This window comes from Struthio camelus, chromosome 2, assembly GCF_040807025.1.
Source record: "Struthio camelus isolate bStrCam1 chromosome 2, bStrCam1.hap1, whole genome shotgun sequence".
NCBI lineage: Eukaryota > Metazoa > Chordata > Aves > Struthioniformes > Struthionidae > Struthio > Struthio camelus.
In genome coordinates, this window is record NC_090943.1 from 126,374,902 (window position 1) to 126,388,602 (window position 13,701).

At 46.3% G+C, this 13,701-nt stretch overlaps 1 protein-coding gene and 1 long non-coding RNA gene across 4 annotated transcripts in view; one reads left to right on the forward strand and one right to left on the reverse strand.

Annotated features, from left to right (window-relative positions):
* The window catches only part of ZBTB10 (zinc finger and BTB domain containing 10), a 30,288-nt gene extending 26,691 nt beyond the window's left edge, over positions 1-3,597 (reverse strand). For both annotated transcript variants that reach the window (XM_068932450.1, XM_068932448.1), the window contains exon 1: positions 2,590-3,597. In XM_068932450.1, the coding sequence (XP_068788551.1) occupies positions 2,590-3,582 (993 nt within the window). In that variant the 5' untranslated portion in view covers positions 3,583-3,597. The remainder of the gene's footprint in view (positions 1-2,589) is intronic.
* Positions 3,598-4,387: 790 nt separating this feature from the next.
* The window catches only part of LOC138066023 (uncharacterized), an 82,097-nt gene continuing 72,783 nt past the window's right edge, over positions 4,388-13,701 (forward strand). The window contains exon 1 of one of the 2 annotated variants that reach the window (XR_011139170.1): positions 4,388-4,733. This is a non-coding gene — a long non-coding RNA (uncharacterized lncRNA). The remainder of the gene's footprint in view (positions 4,734-13,701) is intronic. The other variant, XR_011139169.1, reaches the window with a different exon arrangement.

The window sequence follows — 13,701 nt, forward strand, 5'->3', positions numbered from 1 at the left end:
ATGTATGTTGGAAATACGGCCAGGGTACAAATCACCTGTTTTTGTTCCAAGTATCTGGTACCGCGGCATTGAGAAAGAAAAAAAATGGGGCTATTGCCTTGGTATTAGATTAAATGAATGGATCAAGGGAAAAGGAAGTGCTATCAAGAATATGAAAGTATGTGTAAATTAAACATGAAAGTGGAGAGGAAAATAGTGATCCTTAATCATATTTGCGATAAAGCATGTGCAACCCAAAACTGCACTACAAAGTAAAACTACACTGACTCTTGAAAAACTGCAAATCCTTTCCTTGCAAGAAGTTCTTAACCAAAATGTAATCGCACAGGGATGCGGACAGCACCGCTTTCTACTTGAACGATCATCTCGCCAAGCCTTTTTTTTTTTTTTAATAGAGGTTTGCTTTGTTCAAGCCTTACATTAATATAGTACAAAAGAGCAACTGATGCATCTTGTCTGTCCTATTGTTTAATTTATTACTACAATTACTTAACTTAGGAAAAGGATTCGTGGAACCTTTATCATTGGTAAAAAAAGCACTGTTTCATTTTTATAAAGGTTCCCCAACAACGAAGGGCAGATCTTCAAACATTAATGATACTTTTATTAGCTTTTAAGCTGCTGTGACATGCAAGCCAAAATGCCCACTAATAGTCTTATGACAGACTATGGATAGGAAGATAGAAGGAAAGAGTAGTAATTTTAGTCAAAAAAAATTGCTTGGAATATGTTTATTTACACGTGGCTTCAGGAGAGTGAGAGAAGCTTTCAACTGTGACATAAAGTAGCAGTATCTAGTGACACTGAGACTAACCAGTGACAGGACATACCTTCACATGGTAATTATTCACAACTCAAAGTTATAAACTAAGCAAGAAGACGATAAGAGATACATGGCAATAACATTAAACAAACACGAACATTTTCAAAATATAATGAGATAAAAAAAATTAAAAATAAAAGATTCAAAATAGAAACTGAAGTCACTTTAAGACAAGTCAGGCCAAAACACTCAGAGTGAATAGCAAACCTCAGATTGCAGGAAACTGATAAAGTGACCTACTGCCACGAAATGTCCGAAACAATAGCTGCCTTGGAAATTCAGTCCACGAATACAGTTACTAAAAAGGTGATATTATTCATCTTACCAACAAATATAATAAGTCTGAAATATTGTTTTGGATAACTGATACTTCTTCATGCTGTGGTCATGTTTCTCTTGCAATCCTGCATAAGTTTTGTATAAAACTCATATTCCTCTTCCAGCTAGCTGTAAGAAAACCTATGCTCACTTGACATTTTATCTGTAATCCTGATATCCTGCCCAAACATTAGAATACCATCTCTTGTCCAAGGTACCCTTAGCTCCCCGAAGCGCTCAAGTGATAAGCTCAAGTTAAGCCCTGCACTCCAGTTCTGACTCCAAATACGTCTATACCACCAAGATAGGTGTTTTAATCAAAACTCGGGTGAAAGTAGTGAAGTTAGAGTAATCAGGGATTTTAATCCAGGTTAGCTGCTAGAGTTCAACCTACTAAACTAACCTGAAGCTCATTAGCTTGTGTTTCCTGGCAAGTGAACTCCAGCTAGCCAACCTGAGTTAATTCACTTAACTTTTGCTGCGCAGACATCCTTAGGAAGAAAGGCTACAGAAACATTGGTGATTCAACACGAGTAAGTATTCCTGAAGAGATTTTCATCCACATACGGTCTAGAGTTAGCCCTGCCTCATAAATAAGGGCACATAAGAGATTCAATAGTTTTAAGTTCAGCAAGGAAGGCAAACAGTTTCACTAGTTCTAAAGCATTAGAGGACAGCTGGCATATTGACATGGCTTTCAGGAAACCACATGTTTATCTCAAACACACACCAAGCAATTTCTGACTTTTCGCAGAGTAACTGAATCTAAAGCAACATATTCAGGAAAAAGAGATTTAAACCGGCACGTTTAGGCGACGTACAATTATCCTACTACGGCACACAGACTGCACCGATTGGAACAGCAGCATACTTCTAATTTCATGCCGGTAAGCACCAGTTTCACACGCAGTTGTTTGCCGGACACTGCCCTCCCTTTACCAGTACCGCAGGAGGAAGTTGTAACTGAGTGTTTTTAAATCAGTGCAGTTACACCAGTAGTCATACGCAACTTTTTTCCCACATAGCCAGTTTATCGTCACAAGATAAACAGATAAACTAACGAAAATGTCACTCGCTAGCTCCGAACCCCCAGGCAATGCCAACCACGTACAGCCGGAAAGAGCAGCCACATGGCTAGTGAAAACGCTCCCGGGCTGCAGGAGAGCAGCGCTGTCAGCGTTGCGCCTGGACAGATCAACCGGAGGAGTCTGTCTAAAACGGAAAGCACAATCATCTTCCAGCGCGGAGACGGCGCGTCAGGGCAGCGAAACGTGCCCGGCGCGCTGGGCAATAACAAACACAGGAAGCCATTTAAAGTAGCTCACACACGTGGGCAAAAAACTATGCAAAGGGGAAGGCCGGCCCCTTCCCCCCTCCGCGCCCGCCGGGGGACGAGGGACCCCCGCCGGCGGCTGCACCCCCCCTCCCCCCCCGCCCGCGTCGCCTACCTGCTCGGCGCTGACGGGCTCGTTGAGGCGATGCTCGGCGGAGAGGTGGTGCCGCAGGAGCAGGGCCCGCTTGTAGTTGCGGGTGCCCTTGCAGAGCTCGTCGTGCCCCCCGGCCGCGGGCCCGGCAGCGGCGGCGGCGGGCAGCTCGGCCGGGGGGGCGGCCGCGGCGGCGGTGCACCAGGCGCACGACATGAGGCCGGTCTCCTGGCAGTAGTGGAGCCATGGGAACTCCTTGAGCCAGGAGCCCTGGAAGGAGATGTGCAGCTTCTGCAGGAGCGACTTGGGCCTGGCTAACGGGAAATGCTTGATGCTCTCCCCCTCCCCCGCGCCCACGCTGCTGCCCTCCGCCTCGTCCCCTGCGTCGCCCCCGGACCGCCTGCTGCTGCTACAGCTGCCGCCCTCGGCGCCGCTGCCGTCGCCCAGGCTGCCCCCTTCGCCGTCCTCCTCGTCGTCGCTGCTGTCACTCAGGGAGCCCCCGTCCTGGACCAGCTCCTTCCCCTCCAGCAGGCCCTCCGGCTCCAGGCCCTCTGCGCCCTCCAGCTCCATCTCCTCGTCCGCCCCCCGCCCATTGAAGTGCTTCCGCGGCCAGGCCGAGGCCTCGCAGCCATTGTTAGCGGCGGAGGGGCCGGCGAGGAGCCCCCCGCCGCCCCGAAAGGCCAGTGTCCGGCGGTTTCTCTCGGCGAACATGGGGCCGCTGGCGGCCGGGGGGGAGACCGCGTCCTGAGGCGGCGGCAGCAGCAGCAGCTCCTTCTCGTCGGCGGCGGCCGCCTCCAGCTCCTCGGCCTCCAGCCCCTCCAGCTCCACTTCCTCGTCCGCCCCGCGCCCGTTCAGCTGTTCGGGGTCCTGCCGGTCCCAGGCTTCGCCCGCGCCGCTGCTGCCGCCCGCGGGGCCACCGGCCGCCGCCGCGGCCGCCGCCGTCGTCGTCGCCGCCGCCGCGGTGACCAGGCCGCCGCCCCGGAACGCCAGCGTCCGGCGGTTCATCTCCGCGAACATGGCGCGCGCGCGCCCCCCGCCCGCCGCCTCGCGCCCCTCGCCGCCGCGCGCCCGCCGCTCCCCGCCCGCCCGGCCGGCGGCTCTGCCCGCGGGAAGGGGGAAGGAGACGCCGGCCTGCCGCGGGCGCAGCGGGAAACGGGGGGCGGGCGGCCGGGCGAAACGCACTCCGGCCCCCCCCCGGCTCTGGCCTAGATCAACGCCGCAGGCTCCCCACAATGGATCCGGCTCGGCGGCGCTTCCGTCCCAACAGGCCCCGGATCAGGTCGAATGGCAAATGAACAACGGACTGCTCCCACAATGCACCGGGAGCGCCACCGCAGGGGAGGGGGAGCGCGTGTGGGGGGCGGGCGGCCAGGCGGGGGGCTGGCGGGGCGGGCGCGACAGCTGGGGAGCGTCACGCTCCCCCGCGCCGCCCTCCGCGCGCCACCTCCCCCTTCCCCCCCCCCACCCGCCCCGCGCCGCAGCGGAGGTGCCCTGGCGCGACCCCCACCGGGGGCGCGCGGCACCCGCCCCGCCTTGGCGGGGGGGGGAGGGAGCGCGCGCGGGGGGCCCCCCACCCCCACCCGCCGCCCGCGCACGCGCAGGGGGCGCCGCGGGTCCCGCCGGCGGCGGCGGCGGCGGCGGGGGGAGCGCGTCCGCGGGGCTGGGGCTCGGCGGCGCGCCCCCCCACCCCCCCCCACACTCCTTGCTCCCCGCGGCCGCCGCCTCCCTGCGCCGGTAACGGGCGCCGCGAGCGCCGGCCGTTGCGGAGCGGCGGTTGAACCGGCGGGCCGGGCACGTGCCGCCCGGCCGCGGGGCGGGGTGCGGGCCGCGAGTGCCGCCCACAGCCGCCGGGCAGCGGTGCGGCCTTGCCGGGTGTCCCCGCGGCGGCGGCGGCGGCTGGGCCCGTGCCTCCTGCGGGCGGGGGTGGGGGAAGACGTCGAGCAAGGAGCCAGCTGTGAGCCGGCGGGGGTTTGGCGGTCTGCTGGAGCCGTCCCGCAGCCGGTCCGCCCGGTGGAGAGGCGTCAGCGCCAAGCGTGTGAGGAGAGAGTGGTTTCGCTGCTGGCTCGCTTAGCAGAGATGCTGCGGAAGGGCTGGATCCTAGGCCAGGGCGCACGAAGCGTTTCGGCAGCCCTGGAGGGCGCGGGCGCCGTGGTACCGTTAGGTGCGCGGTAAGTCTGTGGGTGCATGCCGTTTCGGAGTGTTCTGCACGTGCGCTGCGAGCGCAGCGGGTTGGGCGCGCCGCTCATGTGCAGCGCAGCCGCGCAGCACGTGCACGGTGGGTCCGTCTTTACCACAATCTGTTTCAAATAATTCACGATGAAAAGCAAAGATTCTTTTCTGCTCCGCTCTCTGCTCAGAGTTCAACAAGTGAATAGGAAAAGAGAAACGGTTAAATGCGTCTGATAAATCGAACCTGTGAAGCTACCCTCAGAAGTAGGACTGTAAGTGAATAATCGTCTGTCCTGTAAATACGTTATCGCTGACTAGATCCCTGCGTTTGCAAGTTGAAAGATTGAGGCATATATTTAAAAATCCATAGATTCTTTGATCATAACGTCAAAAAGATATGTTAAAATGCATTCAAGAGAACAGCTGAGACTGTATGAATCCAGACAAATGTGTAGAAGAGCGATGGGAGGTGCTGAACAGGTAACAAAAGCTGTCAGAGAGAGGGGCTGTAGAGTCTTCCAGATGAAATATTGTATTGTAGCTGTAGTGTAATGCAGATATGTGTATTGTGTAATGAAAAAAATTTTTTCTTTGTATCTTGGCCTGGAAATATGAAGGGGATCAGGGACAGTTGACTTTTTCCAGCATCCTGAAAGACAGTGAGAGAGAACTACCAAAATAAACTTTTGAGAAGAAGTTACAGGAATGTTATGTTCCTCATTGCAAAGAGTAACTTAGGAAAAGAGACCTTTGGTAGAAAAATAACTTCCACTGGCTAAGATTAAGAGCATCTTTTAAAAATTTCAGGGGGGAGGGTTCGACACAGAGAAGTGTAAAACAGTGCAACTGTAAAGGCAGTATCAGATTTCCAGAAGAGCAAAGATACTGTGAATTTAGGCAAGGAGATAAAAGAGTGGTGGGAGATGCGAAATTTTGAAATTTGCTGTGCCTCACTATGGCACAGGGTGGAGATAGCGATCCAAATTTGGGGCCATCAAAGCAAAGGATTCCCAGAATACAGCCCCTGTAAAATGCAAAACAGACCAGTATTTCAGAAAGTTTTGGGCTTTGCGATTTATCAATGTCTGTGTGTTCATGTGGTGCTTGATCCGTGCCTGTCAGTGTTCCTCAGTTGACTGGAGCGCATCAGCATTTGACTACATTAGTTTTTCTCACCCTTCTTTGGAAACGATGCTTTTTTAAAGAAGTGTTTGGTATTGTAAATTATTTCTTGCTAAGTGTAATGCAGTAATACTAATACAGTTTGCAGGTAGTATATGCAGAAAGATTACATTAAGAATCCCTGCTGCAGTTCACCTTTATGAAGGAGACGTGTCGTGATCAGGGAACATAATCTGCATCCAGGACCAGTATGTTTAAAACCTACTGGGCTGACATCTAGATAACAAACTAGCATGGGATCTATAGGAACTACAGGGTAATGAGCTACCATCTTTCTCTGTTTTGGAGTGGAAAGAAATGTAATCGGAGTGCAGCAGGTAGTACAGAATGCCCACAAATTAGTGAGCATATCACAAACCATAAAATAGTTTAGATTGGAAGAAACCTCTGGAGTTCATTCCGTTTAAAGCAAGGCCACTTTTGGAGTTATGTTAGGTTGTTCAGGGTCAGCATCTCAGACTCTTGGTCTGTTTGTGCAGAAGACCTTTAGTAATAGCTCCTTTGAGATAATCTTGTCACGTTCCTGCTTTGCCAGCTTGCTACAATGGATTCCTCCTTCATTCAGTTCACTCAACGTGAGGAACCTAATTGAATCTTTTGTGGATAATTTAATTGGTATGTAATGGCTCTGTGACACCAGAATTGAGCTTGTATCGATGTGTTAGATAATTCAGTTTTACTGAGTGTCTTCATGGACGCAAGCATTGCCAGGTAATCTTGACTTTTGTATAACTCTTCTTAGTCACCAAGTAATTCACAAAAATTTTCAGACCAGGTGTTTCCATTGCACAAGTTTTTTGTTTTCAGATTGTTTTGTTGCAAATGAGGTTTTATAGTATTATTATTATTTATATTACTGTTATACTCTAGATGGGACTGAATATTTCAACAAGCAAACTTAAATGCTGTAGCAAGAAAGCATTTATTTTGTAGTAACGTTTCACTGTTTCTTCATCAGCTCTTTTTTGTTCCCCTTTCAAACCCACATACTGATCATAGCTGAAAATAATCACTGATGTACGACTCACTGATTCATGGTAATTTTTTAAGATACCTTTTTCTTCCACGTTCTCTTGAGAGCTGAGATTGCATTTACTACCAAAGTTCAGAACAACGACTAGAATTTCTTTCCTTTTCCTTTCTTTGATGGCATAGTATAAGAAAGAAATTTTTAGCAGTGAACTATCAGAGTTCTGTGGGTAGCAAATGCTGTTTTATTCAATGTGAAATCTCATTCTCCAGACACAAAGTACAGCTTCCATATTTCTCTGATATAGTCCCTCAGTTCTTTCCACTTTTTTCTCCTGTCTGTCAGAGAGACGTGAGAATCTCCCATGGTTCATTGGGAAAGAATCGCAAACTGATTCAGCTTTCTGCAGATTAGAAGCTAGTACCTGACATAAGAGAGCAGAATTAATAATCAGTGCATCGTGTTGTATACAAATTGCAGCATAGTGCTTTGCACCAAGTAGCCCAAGTCTGAACTATGCAATTACCAGTCACTGACATTACTTTGTGTGGCATCCCTATGAAGGCATCAGTTGTCACTTACTCTTGTTTTCTGTGATCTAAAAGTCCAATCTCTAACTAAAGCAGGTATAATGCTATGAAGGAGCGAACATCACATCAAATTCTGTTAATCACTCTACCTGCATGTGTATCTGGGGAAAATGGTTGATGAAACTACTTAGCGGATGAATATCATCATTGATCAGTTCCATATTTAAGACTATTTGAAGTCCATTTCACCAAAACGTTTAAACATGTGTTTGTATGTTCTCACGAATTAAGAGTTTCAGCGAAAAAATTGCAAGCTACTGCACGTCGAATAGGCTCTTTGCTTTTAGGTGATAAAAACCTATTGTGCATGGCTGAGGATTAAGTTCTCAGACTTCTGTGGTCCCTGATGTAGCGTATCCTCTTAATTAGGGACAATATGTTAGTCCATAGGAGTAGTGAGTTTTTTGCCCGTGTTCAGTGAGTGTTTCCTTTTGTTGCAGCTGAGGAGTGTATTTCAGGTCTCTAACAGAAATCAGTGGGAAACAGATACGTCATAAGAGATACAATGCAATTCTGATATATACTGATCATAGCATTTTCAGCAAAATAGTACTGATACTAGTAGCATGTTATATCTGGAAAGATTGATTATCTGTCCCCACATTCTTGCTGTGACCTAACAAACACTTTCATGATGAGTTCCAAGATAGCTTCTAAAACTGTTGTGATGTTATCTGATTCCTACAGCGTATCTCTGTGGTAAATGCTTAAGCCATAAAGCAGGTGAACCCTAAAAGAAGAATCAAGAGTTGAGGTGGGTTTTTTTTGTTTTTGTTTTTTTTTTTTTAAGAAAGGTGAAATTCTAGTAACATGGTTTTTGTGTTATTGAAAATGTGTATTCCTGGAGATATGAAAGTTGCAGTTCAGCAACTCCTACATATACAGGGATTTTTAAAGCTAGAAATTCACTGATGGGAGAGGGAATCTTTTGTATCTCGAGTAAAAGCTTACCCTACAGAGTTGGCTTATTTGCTGTGGGCAGCCATTAAAGTCAGCGTGTGGGAATCAGAGCCTTATTACCCTGCCAGAAGTGAATGGGCATTTGTCATGAAAAGCCCAGAGTGGAAAAATAGAGCATGGCAGAAAATAAATAGTATAAACATTCACTTTATAGTATAAGCAGAGCTATGCCACAGAGCAAGTACCAGGAAGGGAAAACAATGGTTGAAGCTCACCAAAGACTCAGAAACCTCAGTAGTGCTGCTAGTCTGAGGTTATGTCTCTGCTGCATTCTCAGGTGTAACTGAAGTAGACCTACCTGAGCTGACTTGGGTGGTTTGGGTTCAGTTGCTTAGAGAGCACCGAGTGTTGTGGGAAGGATTATGCGCTGAGATTTCATTACTGTCCAAACTAACACAGGCACATTTGTTCATATTACAATCCTTGCTTCCAAATTACGGTTAGAGAAAACTTTTGGAAGTATGATTCCCAGTAATAGAAACCCACAGATTTATTGAGTGTCGGTAGAGTGTTTGGACTAGAATTGGTAGCAGTTATTGTAGTAAACTGAATTCAGTTGGAGTTTGTACAGTTATTTCTCTTGAAATACCTCACAGCTGATATTTGGGAAGATAAATTATAACCCTTATGAGAATATGCAGTGAGTCACTTAATTACACAATCACACCTTTTGACCTTAGGCATGATAGGAAGGTATCCTGAATTAAAACTTAGCATCCATCATCTGCTAACTGTTCCCGTGCACACTCTTAGCACACAGCAAGCATGAGGTAATGCCACCTAACCTAGCACACAGTGAAAGAATCTAATTACATTATTCTGTATTTGCTGCAGAATAAAATATACACGTGAACACGTACTGTGGCAAATAAGATGCTGTAGCTTGTGCCTACTTGTACAGCTATGGACAGACATGGTGTTCCAAATCCAAATGTGCCATTTGAAGGTTTTGCCGTTTTACAGTTACATGCTACTTCTTTGATGCTGTGGTTACTACTGCCACAGTTCTGCTGGCACAAGGGTTTGTTTAAGAGCACTTTTAATTTGCCTCAGGCAAAGAGAGCAGGGTTAGTTTAAACCTTCTTCGTTGACTAATCCATCTGACTTGTTGGAAGCGTATGAGGGAGTGCTCACATAATTCCTTTTGCCAACAGAGCTGTGGGGGTGGAAACTCTCAGCAGCGGAGTGGTAAGAAACAACTGGAAGAATGATAATGTCACCAACTGGCACACCTGTCTGCAAAGTGAATGCCAATGCATGATGTAGTCCTGCATGCGCTGCGGATATTATTCTCTTCCAAACATGTCCATGCTTTCTGAGTTCTACATTCCTGGCTTAATTCCCCTTTACACTAGGTACTTTTACATAGCTCTGGCAATATAAAACAACTTGAAAGTGTGCAAAGGTCTAGATTATACTCCTTTTAAGGCCTTCTTATTCTTCAAAACAACGTAAAAAGGGACTGACAGGTGAATATCAACAACTGTAGTCCTGCGGAATTAAATCTGTAATTTTCTCATCACTAAGCCAGAACCTCAGCTGCTCTTTTAAACAATTCCAGATACACTATAAGCCCTGAATTCAGTGCGATGCTGCAGCCCCTTAGCTGAGTGAGAGTCCATTCCAGGGCTTTGTGCCGCACTGATTTCCGTTACTGTAGAGATACTCACATTGTGGAGTATGGTCTGATGTTTATTTGCATATTTTCTCATGGTTGCTATGTACATGACTCTTATTGCTCTTAAACCTAGAGAGACGGAGTTGCACAAAGGCCTGTCTAGAAAGACAGTTTTGTCTGCCTGGCTGTGAACAGCTGTCTTCCTCACCATCTTTCCAGGTTTGTCCTTCCCATCACAGAGTCATCTCCTCTGGCTGCACCATCACCTTGTCTGAAGGAGCCACAGGACCTGTAGCAGCTTCACTCCTTTCACAGATTCCCCATGCTGTTTTTTCGTGAACAGTTGCTGTTTGACAGATTAATCATAGAATCTATTTTCTGCTCTTTTTTTCTTCCCATTTTAGTGTTTTCTTCATCTCTCTGGCTTTTCAGAACAATAGTTCCTTGTATTTGTATGGGGCTTCTAGATTTCCTTACCAACAGATTGTGCTATGTTCACTGCTATTTTTTATTGCTGGCATTACTGCTTAACTGTATTGCTGCGTTTGGAAAAAGTTGTTCCTTTTTTTGGTTTTTCAGATCTTTTCAGTTTGGTAGCTTCACACAATTATTTTCCTATTTTAGTCTGCACATGGACAGCATTGTTACTTGTTTTGGTCAGTCACCTAAAGCCTGAATTAGGAAGCACTTTTTTTTACTTTTTCCCCTTGGCAAAGCTCTTGAGCATGTGCTTGCCTCTAGATAAGTGTGTTCTCATGTATATGTTTTTTTTCTGAAGTAGGACTATAAGAGCTATTCTAAAGCATGCTATAGGAAGTGGAAATCTATTCATTCCTTGGGCTAAGTGCTTAGGCTTTTTTTTTTTTTTTTCCTATTCCTATGGCTGTAGCTATGACCAGATTAGCTTTAGCAAATGCAAAGCATTTCCTGTTTGTTCCAGCTCTCTTCTAAAGTGAAGTAGCTTGTTTTTACCTAACATTGTGAGCCTTTCTCATTAGGGTCATTCTGATTCTTGTTGACTGTCTTTGCCTCTGCTCTGAATATAGGTTAGCTCCTAAAGTCATTGGATCTCAACTGTTATCTAATTGAAAAAATATTTCCTTCTTGGTATTTCAGATTTTTCATTATTTTGGTGGCTCTCCTTAGCACTCCTGTATTTTTCAGTCTACGGCCAGGACAGATTTGCTTTATCAGGGAGTAAATGAGCTATGAAAGATGCAGTGTAATCAAGAAGAGAATGAGGCTCTTTTTCTGGATATTTAAACAACTGCACTTTCTCAGGGACTTTGATCAGTGCCTCCTCTGTTGGATACAGCCTCCTCCTACCTGTTTGACTGCTGACTTCACATAGGTAGTCCAATTTAGTCATCTCTTTGCTATAATAGCTACTTCCCATCTTTTGTTTTTCTTGATAACGTTATAAATTTTTGCTTATTTCTTAAGTCTGCAAGCTGATCACATGGTACCTTTCTTCCTTTGTCTTAAATTACCGAAATTCATAGAAAATGCCTGTCTCCATTAGCTTTCCTGATGGTAATTAGTGAGCAATTATTACAGTTACTATGGGCTGCAGAATCTCAGCTCAGTGCAGTAGACCATGCCGTAGTGGATAGGGCTGAAATTTGGAAATTTTGCTTATTGAAATGTCCTCCTTGTAGGACAATGTTTGTGAGTCCCTGCCTTGAGAGGAGATAAGAAAACAATACAAAGTAGATAGATTTGTTATGACACACAGTGTTAAGGCTGTAATTCTATACAGTAGCCATAATTGTTTCAGGGAATTCAAATGTTTCTTAAAATGTTTTTGCAGGATTTTTTAAATAAATTAGAAAATCAAATTTAATTAAATTTCTTAAATTGAGTGGAATCTGTTAGCAAAGATGCTAATGCTAAGTCAGTAAGCAGCAGGGTCAGCACTCTCAAGTGTTATTAAAGATGTAGTCATGATGGGATGTTGCAGTTTCTACCATTGCTAGTTTATTGCTGGCCGGACATGGTCACTGCAGATCTCACGATCTTTTGCAGGCAGTGCACAGACATGGCTCCAATACAGCTGCAGTGTAACTCAGGCAGGGACCAAGGGCAAGAGTCTCGGCTTAAAAGCAGCTCCCAAGGGAAGGAGGGGCAGCCCTTGCTGAGGCCTCCCAGCAGAGCTTTCGGGAAGAGCTTTCCTTGAGGTCACCAGCTGCGCTGTCTCTAAGTTGGCCCTGAGCCCAGGCAGCCAAACCCCCAGGAGAGTGGGGATGGGCTCAGGGCTCTGACACTCAGTTTTGTCCTTACTTAATTCCCTTGCCCACTTCAGGAGCCATTTGCTGACCTTACAGTCCTTTTTTTTTTTTTTTTCTTCTCCCAAAACAGGCTAGCGCAAGCAAGAGGAGGAGTCAGCAAAACTGACTACCTTCTTTGCACTCTCGTCTTGCCACCCCGTTCCCTAACGTACGTTTTCCTAAACCATCGGAGTCTTCATTCAGCCATACCAACGTACTCCCCTCTGCACAGAGTACTGCGTGGTTTCCCACAACTCAGCGTTGATTACCTTATTGCTACTGCATGGCTTTTATACAAGTTATAATAGTAATAATACTCAAGGCCTTCTTGGAATACTCTGTTTAGTGCCTGGGAAAGTGTTACCTAAACATTGGTGACTGACTCTTTACTGTAGCATGGACCTGGAGATTGTCCCAGGAGCATCAGCACCTGATGCTGGTGGTATCCTTTTCTGTATCCTGCTGTCAGCAGGTACCTTCTGTGAGCTATGGCTGGTACCTGACTAAAGTATTATTGGATAGCATCCCTCGTTTTCCTCTTCTCTGTGGTATGGACAGGCTGTTGTCCTAGTCTACTGAATGTGTCCACCTGAGATAATCACTTTATGTTGCTGTGGGGCACATCATAGTTTCCAGATGGACGTTTCAGAAACTCTGGGAAAAAATTATATTTTTACAAGATTACTAAAATGTGGTATCTAATGCTTTGTACAATCCTGGTTAAATCAGGGAAACTTTAGGCTTACCTCAGTGTAATTGTTCAAGCTTTTCTAGAAGGTGTAAGTAAAGAGGAAAAATGTAACTTATTTCTGTGTGTAAGAGAATGGATGGAGTTATAGTGCTATTGACATTAAATCAAAGTAGCTTCTTGCCTTTCTGTAAGTGTAAACTGTAAGCATTCCTAGAGATTAGGGATGTATCATATTAATTATGTTAAAGTAGAGTAAACAAAAAAAAACCTACAGTCACACATATGCATATGGATTTTTAAAATTACAAATGGCACCATAGTAACGTTTTGATATAATCTACAGAGGCTACATTTTCAAAACTAGGTGGTAATACTAGAGCTGTTCACCCAACGATATCAACCTACTCATTTAGGCAGTTCTCAGCTCTTGGGTCAAAAATCTTAGCAAGACAGAATTTATGCTCGTAGAAGATTTTTTTTGAAGAGTTTGTATGTTCACTGTAGTTTCCTTTGTGTGAAAGCAGAAACCCACAGCTGGTGAGTGCAGTCCACAGTCTGGGAGAAATTGTGAATTTCTTGCTGATAGCAGCCCATGAAGCAGGCAATGCTTTAGTCATCTCTGTTTGACTAGGAGACTCCTGTGTTGGCAGATTTTCTTGCCCTGGTCTCATATTGCTTGCCACCTCTTG